Here is a 15,746-nt window from a genome sequence, read left to right on the forward strand (position 1 = left end):
GAGAAAGTTGTTGTCTTTGTGTGTTGCTCAAGCATTGGCTCATTTGTCTGCAGGCAGTGTTGCCACTTGCGATGAAAAGTTGGAGCTGCTGATAAAACTTATAAATTAGAAGGGGAGGATGCAGAGGAGTGGATGTCAGGGCGTGAGGGGGCGGGAGGATACAAACTCTGATTTGGCGACTGGATGAACATGTTTGAATTGTGGTGGTTGGTATGGAGACAGTCAAGGTCACCCATGGAAGATTTAGCAATAAATTCTAGGTGAAAATAATTGATTTGGATCTTTCGTTGGTATAATCAGGTACTTCCACATACAGACTGAAATTGCCACAAATCGTAAGATGACGTCAAAGACCAATAGGAGAGTAAACCGCTGACAGGACAGCAGTAATCGGTGTCAAGGAAGTATGTCAAAGTGATAGGTCTTTGTAAGATCTTTGTATGTTTAAGTTTAGCCTGGGTAGTTAGCGGAAGTTAGGGGTCTACTCCTGTTCAGCTTGTGCTGAAAAACGATGGCAGTCGCTTTATAATTACTATTTTTAGATTTTGAGCATTTTAGTTTTAAAGGAAACAGAAGTTGAGTTTGATATAATATTTGTCGTATTTATAACTATTAAATTATTAAAACTCCTTTAGGTGAGGTTTCGCTATAATTTCGTAGTGTAATTGTAACATTCCACATGCTAGCATTAGCTGAACTTGTTGCTAAATTCAAATTTCCATTTGGCTGTGGCAGTCCACTTCTTTGCTAGCTAGCCCTAAGTATCTACTTGGATAAAATGTCCGACTGGTGTGTTTGATGCGGCGTGAGTTTAGCAATTTCCCCTGTGAAAACTCACTGCCCTCATCCAATCTGAGACCCCAGGGTATTTTGTTAAAGCAACAAATGGGAAGAACTCATTCTGTAGTTCCTGGGCTCCCCCTACAGTCGCAAAGTGCAATGAAATTTGAAGCGCGGAAGCTAAATTAAAAATGGAATTCTAATCCGTCTAATGGTATCCGATGTATCATTTTATGCACTTGCGACATGGTCCACTCAGCCATCCGTCGTTAATTGTCGCCATCCGTCGCCGCGCGTCTCTCGCGGTCGCGGCGTTGATGGTGCACTGTGACGCTTCCTAATGTGCTCACATAAATGATTAAAGAGCGTCAAGGCTTCCAGTGAAAACTGTTCGATACTCGGGTGTGCGAGGGCCTGGATGAAAATCGAGCCAGGATGCTTATGAGAAGCCAGAGCGTCCACCATTTGGTTGCTGACTTTTGATCCCGGAGGAGAGTGATGGTGGCTGGTGAGGGACATTAGCAATTCATAAGAGGCTTGACGGCGGAATTTACAATGCACTGTAAATACACAGCAGAAGGCAGGACGGGACACACACTTTAGTCACCCTGGTGTAACGTTTCAACAAAGCCAGGTGCACGCACACACATGCATGCCCATCTGTCCTGTCCAAGTGGTCCAAAGTGTGACTATAGTTTGAAATAATATGTGGGTACGTGTTTGCACATTTTGCATTTTAATTTCAATATTTCACCTGTCACGGGTTTTTCTTTCTTTCTTTTTTTTTTTTTTTTGTTTTAGAATAAAAGTAGTACAGTAATGCCAGTATATATTCATGAGTGCGCGAGACAGGGCCCTATCCCTAATAGACAGCAACTGAATAATTGACGCCCCCCCCCCTTTTTTGAGGAATATATTTTTTGTTGTAATATTTATTTAATTATTTTGGATTACTGTGGTGTTTGGGATGAATATAAATAGCATTTTATATCCCATCCGTCCAACAAATGTGTTTTGAGGAAATCATCCATCCATCCATCCATCCATCAGAGAGACTCAGCTCCTCTCTTGTATTTCAGTACAGCAGTAATATTAGTTATGCTTGGCTGAGTATGAAGAATTTAGGAGTAATCTGTGTTTTTATCGTCTGTCTTAATGTGTTGGTTCAAATATTGGAACATTTAATATTTAACTAGCGAAGGCTATGTGGTTCTTTAAAATATGCAACATCTTTATTTTATGTTTAGTTTGACAGTGAACTTCAATCGGGACTGGCATTAACAACCATGATTTATTTTTTAAAGATTAATTACTAATTGGATCTGTCAAACAACCGCATGTTGCAACGAGAGGCGCCTGCCACCATACAGAAAAGCAATTCATAATTTAAACCCCCTACAAATTACCTGCCCCCCCCCCCCCAACACCATCTGTCTGAAAAATCAAAGGTGGCCCCTAAGATCAAATGTTTGGCTAATGACACTAACCGTGGGCTCACTATTTGGCAAGCAGAATTTCACAATCGTGTTTCCGTAGCGTTGCGAAAGTAATGAATAATCAGTTTGCTAAACACGAACGGGACTGAGGTAAGGCTCTCGTCTCCCTCCTCTTCATCATCACTGTAAGTCAATGTGACACCTCGCTGGTGTGGAAACAGCCAAGCCTCAAATTGAGTCAGTCAGTCAGACATTTGTTTCATTAATAATGAATGTGGGCTTGCCTCATTCCTCCCTCTGATCCTCCATCTCGTCTCTCCACGCTTTCTTTTTGTCTTTGATTTTGATACCCATAAAATGACTCGCTTGTCATGTTTTGATACTTCTCTGCGCTTTATTGTTTCAGCGTCTTTTCTTTTCATTGATGAATTGACATTTTTTTGCCACCTGATCACATCGCCATCTATATTGAGCATTGACTACAACAATAGCTGGCTACTATTGCCACATGGTTGCTGACCTTCAAATTTTGTCGGATAACTTTTTACTTGCCGGCCACATGCCAAACTTCGGCCTTTCCCCCCAAAATTTGTTGAAAAAAAAATCAGCCATTCAGAGGTTAAATAAATCATAATCTTGCCTTTAGCTGCTTTTGAGGAGGAGGAGGAGGAGGAGGAAGAAGAGACATGCTGATTAGGGCAGATGTGATTGGTAAATGGATCTGGAATATCATATATATTTTGTATTGATATTATGGAATTTAAAATTGGACATCTCTCTCTCTCTCTCTCTCTCTCTCTCTGGAAATTAAAACAAAATCACTCAATCATAAAGTAGCAAAGTACTGCTTCTACAGTAAAACAGAAAAATTCTAAATATTTTGACATTTCATAAAAGCATCTTCCAAACGCCCAAGTGAAATACCAAACATCGGCTGCGAAAGCTGTTTCTCACGAATATTAATAAATGTAGCTAGAGAACAATTCATTTTCATCCCCAACAGGAACACATTAAACTCTGACTCGTGTGCAAGATAAAAATGCTCGCAAAATCAGTGGCTAATTAAAAGAAAACAATCCCACGACATTACCATAACTCACATGAACAACTGCACATCGGTGTGGACGTGGCTTGATTATTCATTTAGATATGGGAATTCATACAAAAAAATAATGTTCACAAATTAATTATTTCACACTACATGTGTAAAATGAGTATATGTTAAAATATAATGCGCATTGGTGGGAATTCATAAAATGTTCACAAATTAATTATTTCACTCTCCATGTGTAAAATTAGTATGTTTGCAATACAATTCTACATTTTGGATGACATTCAAAGCAGTCCTCTATCTATTTTGTCACAAGATGACATCAGCAAGCATGACTTTCTGCTTGCCAAATAGTGAGCCTTTACATTATCGCTTTATAATAAGAGTAATGCTGCTGTAGTTTTTTTTTTTTTTGAGGTGTTGTGACCTCTCCTTGCCAAATAGTGAGCAGACATGTACATACAGGGAGCAGAGGCTCAATTTACATGCATGATTTTTAATTGGTGTTATTAGTGTTTTAATTAATTTAAACACTGCAATAAATAAGATAATAGATAAAAAAATATCTGTTATCTGAGAATAAAGTCAGAATTCTGAGAATAAAGTCAGAATTCTGAGAAAAAAAGTCAGAATCCTGTCACCCTTCGTTTTTTTTTTTCTTCACTGGCCCTAATCCTCTTCTATATATTCTAGATAAGAACAGCCAGAATGATCTTCTTCTTGCCAAATAGCGAGCATACTTGGTGTCACTTTATAATTTCAAGTTCAATTTTCATACAGATTTTGCTAAATGTTCACAATCCATTTTTTAATACTTACATTTGCTCTAAATCTAAAACTGATAAAATAGTTTGGATGACCTCTTTTTGCCAAATAGTGAGCATACATGATGCCCCCATAATACAACATAAATATTTTAGACATGATTTTTTAAAATGTTTAGTTTTTTTAAATACAAAACTGCCATAATACATAAATATTGTAATAGACAAAAATATCCAGAATGACTTCTGTACTTGCCAAATATCGAGCTTACACGGTACCAATTCATAAAAAGGGTACCAATGATGTAGGTTCTTACTTTACTTTACAAAACACGTGTATTAGTGTTATTTTTTCATCTTTAATATCTTCTGTAAATCATAATTGAGATCAATATGAACAACTAGTATTACCTCCTGCTTTTAAAATAGCAAGCTTACATTGTAGCCTACCACTTTGTAATAAAAGCATCCATGCTTTGGGTGCATAACTACATTTTAGAAATGAAGACTTCTTTAACATTTGTGGATAACAGTAGCCTGCGCAAACTCCTGTTGCCAAATAATTAGCCCAGTTATAAATGGTAGTAGTTTATTATGAAATAATCTTCTTTCACAAAATTCTTCCATCTAGGAACTAGAATAAATATACTGTTAACAACTGTAGTTTACCAAATAGTGACCCTGTGCTGTTTTCAACCCATTTATAACCTCATTAGTTATTCCTCAGATTATTATTGTTTTTTTAATTGTTTTTCTAGCCGCTTTCTGTTTCAATCAACAATGTGCTGCATTTTAAACGGTCGCCTCACAATCAATTCGCGCTTGCAAATTGAGATGCGATTAGTGCGCTTGATCCCAGCAGCGCAGGGTCATCTTTTCCCGGGTGTTCATATCCGCATCGAGCCGCTTTGGTGATGAAGATCGACTAAGATGCTGCCACGTTGAAAAATTAAAAAAGGAAATTCGCATGCGGCGATGACTTTTTGGTCTACTGCCTGATGATTAAACGGCACCAATTTGTAGGCGGCCAAATCAGTTTGTGGAATTAATCGTCGGATTGTTAGTGTCCATATCGGCAAAACCTGCCAGGGACGATTAAGCGTTTTTGGCTAAAATGACACCATTTTGTGGTTTGTAATCAAAATGATTTATAATGGAGTGCATTAAACAAAATATCATTTTGCTGGCCTGATAAAAATACGTATGATGAGATAGTTAAGACCAAAATATTGTGCGTCAGGAGTAACAGCAGAGTGATACTATTCTTTAGCCCTTAAAGGCATTTTGCACTGTTTGTTAGCATTAAGCTAAACTTTATTAAAGCACAAGTTGTAGATATCCAACTGCGGGTAGCAAATAAAAAATAAATTGCTTTTTGACTTGAAACTTAAAGCAATACGACTGTTGAACTTAATTTGCAATATGGTAATAGATTCCTCCATCCATCTGTGGTTGAGTAAATAAACGCCCCTGGCCTCCGTTTGTAGTCATGCACTAAACCGAAGATTTGGCACCTTGCGTTAGTTGGACTTGTTGCTCTTTTTGTAGTCGCATCAGCGCACGCAGATGGAAGTGTTTGATGCGGGACTGTTTGTCTTTCCATGTGTTGCTGTCATTTCACGCTCCATCGCACCCTCGAGCACGCCAACATGGTGGAAACAAGCGTTTACGCGCACACCATGATGAAGCATTTGCCGTATTGTGTTCAAGCTCAAACATAAAACGCTCCAAGGATCCCAGACAACATCCTGCATACTTTGGGACATGATTCGTCATGCTAGGATTTAGGGTTGAAGTCAACAATCGTGTTCAAATTGTTGTAATGGATATATCTATATATATGTATGTATATTTAAATATGTGTATATATTTGTATCTGTATATGCACTATATGTATAGTGTATAGTGCATTTTTCCCCCCATTTTTTTTTCTTTCAATAAATGGAAACCAATCCGTGTTTTTGAATCGAAATCGGCAGTATATATATTCATCTATTCAAAAATTTTGGGACACAAGGACCAAGCAATTGTCACTAATATCCACCAATTGATTGCCTGGCAATCCAGGCTAACAGCCGCTAACTAACTAACGTGCGTTATGTGATTCTGCTGCGAGCGCATGCGCGTGTCTTGTATTGGGTTAATCCAGTTAGTGCGGTCTGTAAGTGATGGCTCCCCGTGTGATGATGAATGGTAATTTCGATTTAACATAACCGGACTAACGAGGGCACTAATGAGCCTGACGCGAGTCCGGACAGCTCGCGCTTGGCGGGCTGGCGCGGCGCATGCCAATGAGGCCCCTGGCACACATGAGACCTAGAGTGTTTTAATACATGCGTGTACACACTCGTATAGACACTGTTTGTGCATGCGTGTGTTTTTGTGTATGTGTGGCTAATGAGCGATGGAGAGTGCCTCATCGTCCTAATATGAAACTGATTAATTAATCATTGTTCAAACGTCCAAAGCAGTTGGTTTAGATGCTTCTTTTTTTTTTCCTTTCGTTGATCTTTCAATTTCTTTTTCCGTGTTTTTCTCTTGCCGATGACAACAACGATTAATGAGAGCGGATGATCATTCTTTTTTTCCGTATAAATAGTCCTTCATTTTTCAACAGTGTCTTCCGTTTGCGTGTAAATGTTCTCAGATGAAACTAGGTGGAAATGTGTCAGGGGTGGCCATTTTTCAATAGGGGGGTTCAAAAATGAAGAGTAGTGGGAACATTTGTTATAAATTATGTTTTTTTTAAGGCTCGTACCATTCATCAAATATGTAAATTGTCACTGGTTTATTATTAGTTTTGTGAATACATGATTTTTAACTAAGCTTGTACAATCAAGAGGGATTATGGTAGTGGAGCCTCAGTGAAGATCAAAATATGAAAATAGCCCAAAGTTTTTGGTGGAATGAAGTCAGAAACGTACCAGGGGAAAAAAAAAAGTATAAATTCATAATTGTTCAAGAGTAACATAGGTTTTTAAGATTAAAACCCCAAAATATTTTCTTGGCAACGGCTCTTAGTATGATTCCAAAATAACTATGCCAGTAAAGCTTCTTTCTTGGGGTACTCTCATTCCGGCTGAATTCATTCATTCAACATAACTTTATATTTTCCACACCCCTCTAAATGTCAACTTGTGACCGGGTTCGACAGGAATCGGCTATGTGACACATTGATGGATGGAGGAAGTCGTGACGTGACGCTTGGCCAAAGTAGCACAGCCACACACACGCACGCATTTAAGAACCCTCTCAAAGACTCTGCCGAACCTAAAAAGGGAAAGAGCCACGGCTGCATAATTTATGATCACTTTCCTCCACAAGCGCCAAAGAGATGATGTACAACTGTGCGTGTGTGTGCGTGCGCATGTACGCTTAGCAGAGTAGCTTTAGCCAAGCAGCAACTGTCATAATTCATAAGCAGAGAGTTGCACGGTGCAAGGTGACTTCCAGTCAGTTTGTCACCCAAAGTCACACGCAAGCATACACGCGTGCATCTATTTTATGCACTATTAACTCAAAATCATTATCTTGGCATTTTTAGACCATCTGCCATTGTTGTTGAGCTTTCGCTCATGTTTCCACCTCACAATGTTCACGTTTTATTTAAATGGATGCACTTCAGGTGAAATCAGATAAATGTCTCTGTGACGCATACATTGTAATTTTACGTATCAATTAGATATTTGTGTCACCCTTTTAGCCAAATTGTGTGACTGCTGGGTCATTGTATTTAATATCATATAGGTAAAAGGTATTGGAAATTCAAATATAATGACAAAAAAATGTTTCACAGCCATTTATTTGACTTCTCAATTTTCAGACACTGTGCCTTTACTCTTTATATATAGTATTATTCCATATGTAAATGTAAAAAATAAAACTAAAAATAACTACAAATGTAAATAGAATTATCAGTCCTCTCAACAAATTATTACAATATGTTTGAATCATACAGAAATTGATACGATTTGCTTGCTTTTTCTTGCTTATGCTACAAATATCGTACATGATCGGGTTTATTTTAACCTGACCTCTGACGTCATTCCACGAGGACAGGAAGAACAGATTCGTGCTAAAATAATCTAGCCGTCTCGTAATGGTTCTAATGTGGGCCATGAGCATTCCGCTTTAATTGACGTTAAAGCGGGCAAATCATCACGTTTGCACACACAAATGCACAATGGCCCCCGAAAGTTGCTGCCGACTCTGCGCGCACAGCTGCGTGAGTGATGAATATCGTCGGCATCACCCAGGATGCGTCAAATTCAATTAAATATTCAAGAAATAGGATTACAGTAAACCCCTCCCCAGTTCTGGTTTGCGTGTCACAAATTCATCCATTGCCACCGATAACAGTGACGTGATATCAATGAAATCTTATTGAAGTGATACATCTGGATTGAGGTATTGATCTTTCTGTATGTTGGGGAGGTGCCCATCGCCCGTCCCTGTGCTAGGCAGTCGCTCATCACGCTAATGAGGCTACAGAAAATGGACGCATGGATGGAGCTTTAATGACATGTACTTGGCGACAACATGATTGATATCTGCTATTAAAAACAACTGTTCCATAACTGCAATAGAAATGACGGGTAGTCGGTCAGATGCTCGCTGCTTGTCAAGTAGCCCAAACAATGACTGGCGAACATGCAAACGTGAGCAATCGTGAGTTGGAACGCAAAATGACCAGAATGTCCGGTCGGGATTTTACCGTTTTGTTCTTCTGACGTGCCTGCGGCTTTTCTCTTCTTACATATTTAAAGCCAGACTGCATTTGACCCTTACTCTTGTATTGATGGTCGAGTGTATCAGCATAAAAATTGTTGTCGGGTCAGAGCGGTGCAGTTCTCTGCTTTTGACTCATTTTGGTTCGGCCGCCCTCGTTTTTTTGGCTTTTGAACCAGTCAGCAGTCTCACAGTCAAGTGTAAAGGTTAAGGCTTTGGGGATCAGAGGAGCGAGGGTTGATGGGCATCTAAAGTCAGTGTACTGCAGCTGTTTTGCTTCAGCTAGAAGTGGTGGCCTCGATCAACATGGTGGATATGATGACTTCTGCCTTAATCCAGAAATGTTAGGAAAAGCCTACTAAAACATCTGAATGTTATTTGGTGTTAATCGGAGCCATTTTAAATCAACTTAGCGTGAATGTTAAGAAAACAGTCACAATCTCTGAAGACAGTTTGTACATCACCTTCCTTTCTTCCTTCCTTCCTTCCTTCCTTCTGTACTTCCTTCCTTTTGTTCTTTCCTTCCTTCCTTCTTTCCTTCTGTACTTCTTTCCATCCATCCATCCTTCCTTCCTTCCTTGCCCATCCACCAATCCGTTCATTCCAATTCCTTCCTTCCAGCAGCAACATTTGTCAGTCAGCTACACAGACAAAACGTGTCATTTGTGCCCAACGTCCATCAGGCGCATAATCAGAATTGAGTCAATCTTTTCCTTCACAAATAACAGTCGTTTCTTTTGATTGTGGTCTTTTAACTGCCATTTTTGCTGCAACACTTTCAGACTGATAATCAACTAAAAAGTCAATTCTGTACATATACAGTTTTGCCAAGTTCCCAAACAGCATTAGGTCAACTCTGCATGTGTCTGATGTGAACTTAAAAGCCCGGTAAAGCTGAAGATGTGGCCCCGATTACATCGGCTGTTAATGATCTGGCCCCCTGCGGTGCGTTTAGGCTTCAAACACTTTCCAATGGCGACCTTTTAGAAATGTTCATTGCGGAACTTCACTTTATTACAATGGCACATGCATTTGGTGCGGACATGCGTTTAACAAAAAGGCAGCGGTTTTAAAAAGAAAAGTACTATTAAAGTGGACGTTAAGCCCTGTGAGAACATTCAAATACGAACCTTAACCACTAGAAGCACTTAACTCCTCACCCTAAAGGTCCTTAAAGGCTGTTTGCAGACCTTTGTGTTCATGTGCACATGAATGCTTGTTAGTCATTTAAATGATTAGAATTTAAAGTACCGTACTTTTCGGACTATAAGTCGCAACGGAGTATAAGTCGCACCAGCCATAAAATGCCCCAAAAAGTGAAAGAAAAACATATATGTATATAAGTCGCTCCTGAGTATAAGTCGCCCCCCCCACCCAAACTATGAAAAAAAAACGCGACTTATAGTCCGAAAATTACGGTAGTTGAATACTACTCTTAGCAACTGCAACATTATATTTTAACACTAAGACTGTGCTGAAAGGAAAAAAAAAAGCTTCAATATTTCCTTTAAATTATATTGCGCGTAAACATTCTTAAAAAAATCTATTCCTGAATGAATGTTTGCAAAACACATTTAATGCAAGTATATTCTTTCAAAGTTAAATACAACCGAATGCTACATAAGTACTGTAAGTGAATTTTGTGCACAAGTTTAAAAAAAAAAAAAAAAAAGTGATTATCACATAGTAGAGATCCCGTAATGCCAATGGTACACGTACCGCACTTTGAGAATGTTCCACATCATTTTTTATTTACTTTTTTAAATATTCCACGAACAACTCTTGCTTACGTAAAAAGAGAACATATAGTAAGTAAACAAACAAATCATGTGCAGGATGAAAAATTTAAATAAGCTAATGAACAAAAAGTCAATTTGTTGTACGCAATCGGGAGTTTTATTGACCCATTCAAGAAAAAAGGCCACAAACGTCCGATTTTTTTCCTCCTAACCGGTGCGTGTAAGCACACATTACTATCTATAGAGATACATTTCCACTGCCTCCTCGAGGTCGTCACTTTGTGAAAAAGGGTGACACACATTCGCAGACGGCGGAGGTGGTTAAAGCAATGCGTGATGAAAGCAGTCAAGTGGTTGTGCATGTGCGTGGCCCCACCTCGTCGTCATCCTTCTCATCTTCAGGCTTCTAATGAGGCCCGGGCCAAGATGCTGAGAGCTCTTCATCAAACTCACAAGAGTCCTTTAAGCTCTTTTGATAGTTGGCACCAATTCCTCACTTGAGTGGGGAAACACTGATGGACATTAAATTCCTGCTGGATCTTTGCCTCCGCATTGACTGGGGACTCAAAGTTCAACTTTGATTTAATGATATCTTATAAATATGTCAGAGGTGGGTTTTTTTTGCCGTCACGAACTGATAAATGTTACACAGAAGGAAATTGCAGACCTCAGCCAGCTTGTCATGAATATCTAAATCAATAGGCTTCGCTTGGTTTAGTTTTTTTAGGATGATGCCGATTTTAATATTTGGCAGAATCAATTTCTGATTATTTGGCTAATTATGATAATTAAATATACATCTAATCAATAAAACAACAGAAACAATAAATATATGAACTACAGTCACAGCATTTCACTGTTTAATAATACTTTGATCTGTTTACCTTTGCAGCCAATTTTTGGGGGCGCTCTCTTTAGGGTGGGGAACATTTTTGAATGTCATTACATTGGACTTATTTTATGTAAAGCCAAATTGCAAAAACAGAAATGGCAAAAAAAAATCTGACTTATATCTGACATTATACTATATTACACCAAACGACCACATTGCATAACCTTATAGTTGGATACTAATTTTGTTACTCTTCCCATTAATTTGACATGTCATTCAATGACCATCCACTAGTTGGTAACACACTTATTTAGATTTACAGGGTAAATATTAAAGATGAAGAATGAAACTAGAAAGTGGGTGGTTTACAAGCTCAGTCTGTTTTTTGCATAAGATTGCATGTCCTCTGTAATCCTGCTTTTTACACCCACAGAAAACATTTGCATTATTTTTCTTTGTATTTGGCCCCTCCCAAAATGGGATTTGTTTCCTGTAAACACACAAAAAGATCATTACACTCTATCAGTGTCTGTACATTATTTTTTCTCTTACTACAGTTGCTTTCGCTCATGTTTTACATTATTTTGAACGTAAGTTAAAAGAGCTTAAAAACAAATTTGCAACACTGCTGCATCACACTCAACATATTCATAATGCCATTTTATTTCACAACTAAGACAAGATACAGTAAAAATCATTGACTCACTTGTTGCAAAAGTGCTCACAGTAGAGAACTAATGCTGAAGATCGGAAGTGAGAATGATCGTATCGAACGCAGTCAATGTTGCTCATCAGCGCGATCATAACGTCACGTTGCGTTGTTTGGCCTTTTAATTCAGGCGCTCGCCGTGAGTATCGACTTGCGTCTGATGAACTTGATTGAGCGTGAGAGACTAATAGGAAATTCACTTTATTATGCGCGCACAATCGTGTTGTTACACACAAACACACACACACATATTGGCTGTTCATTGGCAGACTTTGTGGAGCCTGAAATTTAAATGAATTCAAATGTCAATAGTGCAGAAGGAAACATCAGAGATGAATGTCGCAATACAATTTTTTTTTTTTACTTGAAAACAAAAGTTTCAATTCCATTCTGAAATGTAGATGACATCAGTGTGCATTGGGAAGTTGACACCATGAGCTGAGAGCCGATGATTACCGTCGGATAACGTTGTTCGATACACATTTCCGGACATGAGCCAAATTGCGTTTGACAGACTTTGCAGTGCAGAGATTTTCTTTTCTAAGTGTCACCCAAGTGTAAGGAGGTGGACTGGCGGTGATAGTGTGACATGCAAAGCTTGACCTGCGTAGATTGCGGTTAAAAACAAAAGGTTTAGCAGTTTTATACTGCCTTAGGCAACGGCTATTGAAACACTAACAGTGGAGCAACGTGTAGACGATTCAGCAATGCAAAATGACATCATTGATCGAAAGTTGAACTGATTGTATCTGAGAAATGCGACAACGGGTATTCAAAATGTTCAGAGTTTATCCTATACTAGTAACACGTTAGCATTTTTGTTTTTCAAACAGTTTTATTTTTTATCGCTCTTTCCTTTTTTAAAACAAAGCCAGCGGTTCAAATGTGCTCGTATACACAAAATATGATCCTGCCTCAGTGGAATCAACACAAACAATTCAACAGTAATTTTATTTCCACCCAGAAACCTTTGTGTACTTTCCACCAACCGCACATACAACTCGCACTTAATTCTTTTTGCGAGAACACAAACAAAACGTGAGCCAGTCAGAATGGGATGCATTTAAAGTGCAGTCTGAGGTGAAACGTAATATATAAATGATCTTCGGTGTTTATTTTTGACTAATTCGGACCACTGGCAACAGTCTTAAGGCAGAGATGTTTAAGTGTAGTGGTAGCAGGAGAAACTTGACAGGGAAATTGTAGTGGGGGCTTGGTGGTGGGTTTGTTATTCCACAATTAAATTATATAGACTGGGTGGAATCACCCCTGACAGGGCAGACCAATTTATGTGTGCGTGTCTATTTGAAAGTGACCGAGTGTGAAACTCGATCCCTCCACCAAGGCCACGGAGGCTACGCCGGCCGGGAGAATGTGGAAAGTGAGTCGGAAGGACGAGTGAATTAAAGAGAACGACAAGTAGTAAGATCAACAGTGCGGAGCGCACGGTGTATTTTGGGGATGAGTGGGTGTTAGCGTAAACACGGAAACTCTCGCGTAATGAGTCCATTTGGACCACTTGTGACAACATTAGCTTCAAACAAACCGAAGCGAGCGCTCGCTGTGGGGTGTTTTGATGTTTGCCTGCTACCTTTCGGCTGTTTATGACAACTTGAAATGAATGCTTTGATTGTGCTTCTGCCAATATTTGTCACAAGAAATAGTATTTGTAAAAATAAAAAAAAAAATGCACAATGCATCAACTTTTATGAATTGCTTCATCCACAGTAAAGTGGACATCTAGTAGAAGTGACATACTGTTTTTATTTATATTTTATAACTAACAAACAGGGTAATTTTAATGACCATGTTATAACACATGTTTTGCACATTGCATTGACGAAAGGAAGCAAATGCTAACCTCATTTATTACACTGAGGAAGTTCAAAGTTCAAAGTCAGCTTTATTTATTGAAAGGAAGCAAATACTTAATGACCTTGCAACATTTATTATTTTTCTCAAACTTTAAGTTTGACCACACTATAATGCTTTTGTTACGCAACAAACACATTAGAACACTTGGAAATACACTGGTTTTAACAATTTTACAGATATATGATTTTAAAAATACATATTTATCATGTAAAACTATTTAAAATCATTGATTTCACTATGAACCTTCTCGTTTAATTACACAGATCTCATATATATTAAATTGTTACTAATTTTTCCCAAATCACATGCTGGCTTTCCCTAGTGTGTTGCGCAATATACTAGAGCTGTAATTGTTGAGTTTTTAACCTTCAAAAACACATGTAAATACTTTGAATGCTTTTTTGGTGTGACGGCCGTGATACAGTATTATACCTTTGTCTTCTGTGTTTTGCTGCAGTATATTTTTCCTGAGCGTGTATACACAAGGTGCTTTTTGGATGCATTTGGCCATCCCGTGAGTGTTATGTTGTAAAAAGACCATCTTATGAGCTTTCAGTGCCTTGGAAAAAAGCACAAAAAAGCCTTTTGGTCCCCACTGAGTTGCTTTGATGGAACAGCTTTATGTCTTTGCGTAGCTTCCTCTACTTTCTCCCGTTGTCTCATTTTATATTCAGGCATGAAAACCTGCAAAAATGTTTGTGAGGCCACTAGTGTCCATTTGTTTGTGATGAAGGCCAACTTAGTTTTTTCAAGAAAGGTGGTGAGTTCTCAGAAGAAAAAATGTAAAATTTCAAGACAGGAAATATTTTGCAAAAAAAATTGGTTGTTTTGGAGAGGTTTCTTTGGTTAATTTTTTTTTTTTTTTTTTTAGATAAACACTCCTGCATTTTCAAGATTTTTAATTTGACTAGAAACGTCAAAAGAATTTGTATCTTTATAATTATAAACAAGAACTACGCCAATAAAGTTAAAATATATTATTCATTGATTAAGATAAGCGGTACAGATAATGGATGGATGGATAGATAATTTTTTGTTTGTGTTGAAATTGTTGCTTCGGGGAAACTGCACTTTGAGGATTATTTGTATGTTTTGTTTCCATTGGGATTAGTGTGGATTGGAATGACATTTATGGTGATGTGCATCAGCGCACGCTTCCTGGAACTCGGCTAATGAATCTGTTTTTCCTCTCTCACCCTCTCCCGCTCTCCTGCTTTTTCTCTGTGCAGCACTCTCAACAACAACAACATCACCCTCATCCCGCTGTCCAGCTTCAACCACATGCCCAAGTTGCGGACACTGTGAGTACAAAACACACACACACGTGCATGAGTCAGGTGCATGGACTAGTAATGGAAACCTCGGTGAGAATGCATGAACAGATTTAGTCGTGAATTTGAATTCAGACATCAAAGTTTGCGTTTCTGTAACAGTACTCGAGATCTCCTCGAAATATTTTGTTGTAAATACATGTTGTTCCACTCATAGTCATTCAGTGTATATCAAAAGAGCAACGGTATATTGGCCCTAATCCTGTAATTAATTTGGAGAACATATTTTATGGTTGTATAAGCAGTATAATAGCTAGCGAATAGCAAAATCGGGGTGGTAAACAAGAACCACAACTAATTCAGCAAACAAGAAGAGCCCAGAACAGTAATTCTCAACTGGTGGATCAGAACTAGAGATGCACCGATCCGATATCTGGATCGGATATCGGTCCCGATATCAACAAAATAGATGGATCGGGTATCGGAAAATACAGCCGATCTGTGAGCCGATACTTTCCTTAATCTATTGGGACGCGGGCTACGTCATACGCTAGCAGCACG

General features: G+C 38.5%; 1 protein-coding gene across 1 annotated transcript in view; it reads left to right on the forward strand.

The window, feature by feature from the left end:
• Positions 1-15,746, forward strand: part of slit3 (slit homolog 3 (Drosophila)) — a 186,571-nt gene that overhangs the window by 91,784 nt on the left and 79,041 nt on the right. The window contains exon 7 of the mRNA XM_061276686.1: positions 15,144-15,215. Coding sequence (XP_061132670.1) covers positions 15,144-15,215 — 72 coding nt within the window. The remainder of the gene's footprint in view (positions 1-15,143; positions 15,216-15,746) is intronic.

The sequence above is a fragment of the Syngnathus typhle genome, linkage group LG1 (assembly GCF_033458585.1).
Source record: "Syngnathus typhle isolate RoL2023-S1 ecotype Sweden linkage group LG1, RoL_Styp_1.0, whole genome shotgun sequence".
NCBI lineage: Eukaryota > Metazoa > Chordata > Actinopteri > Syngnathiformes > Syngnathidae > Syngnathus > Syngnathus typhle.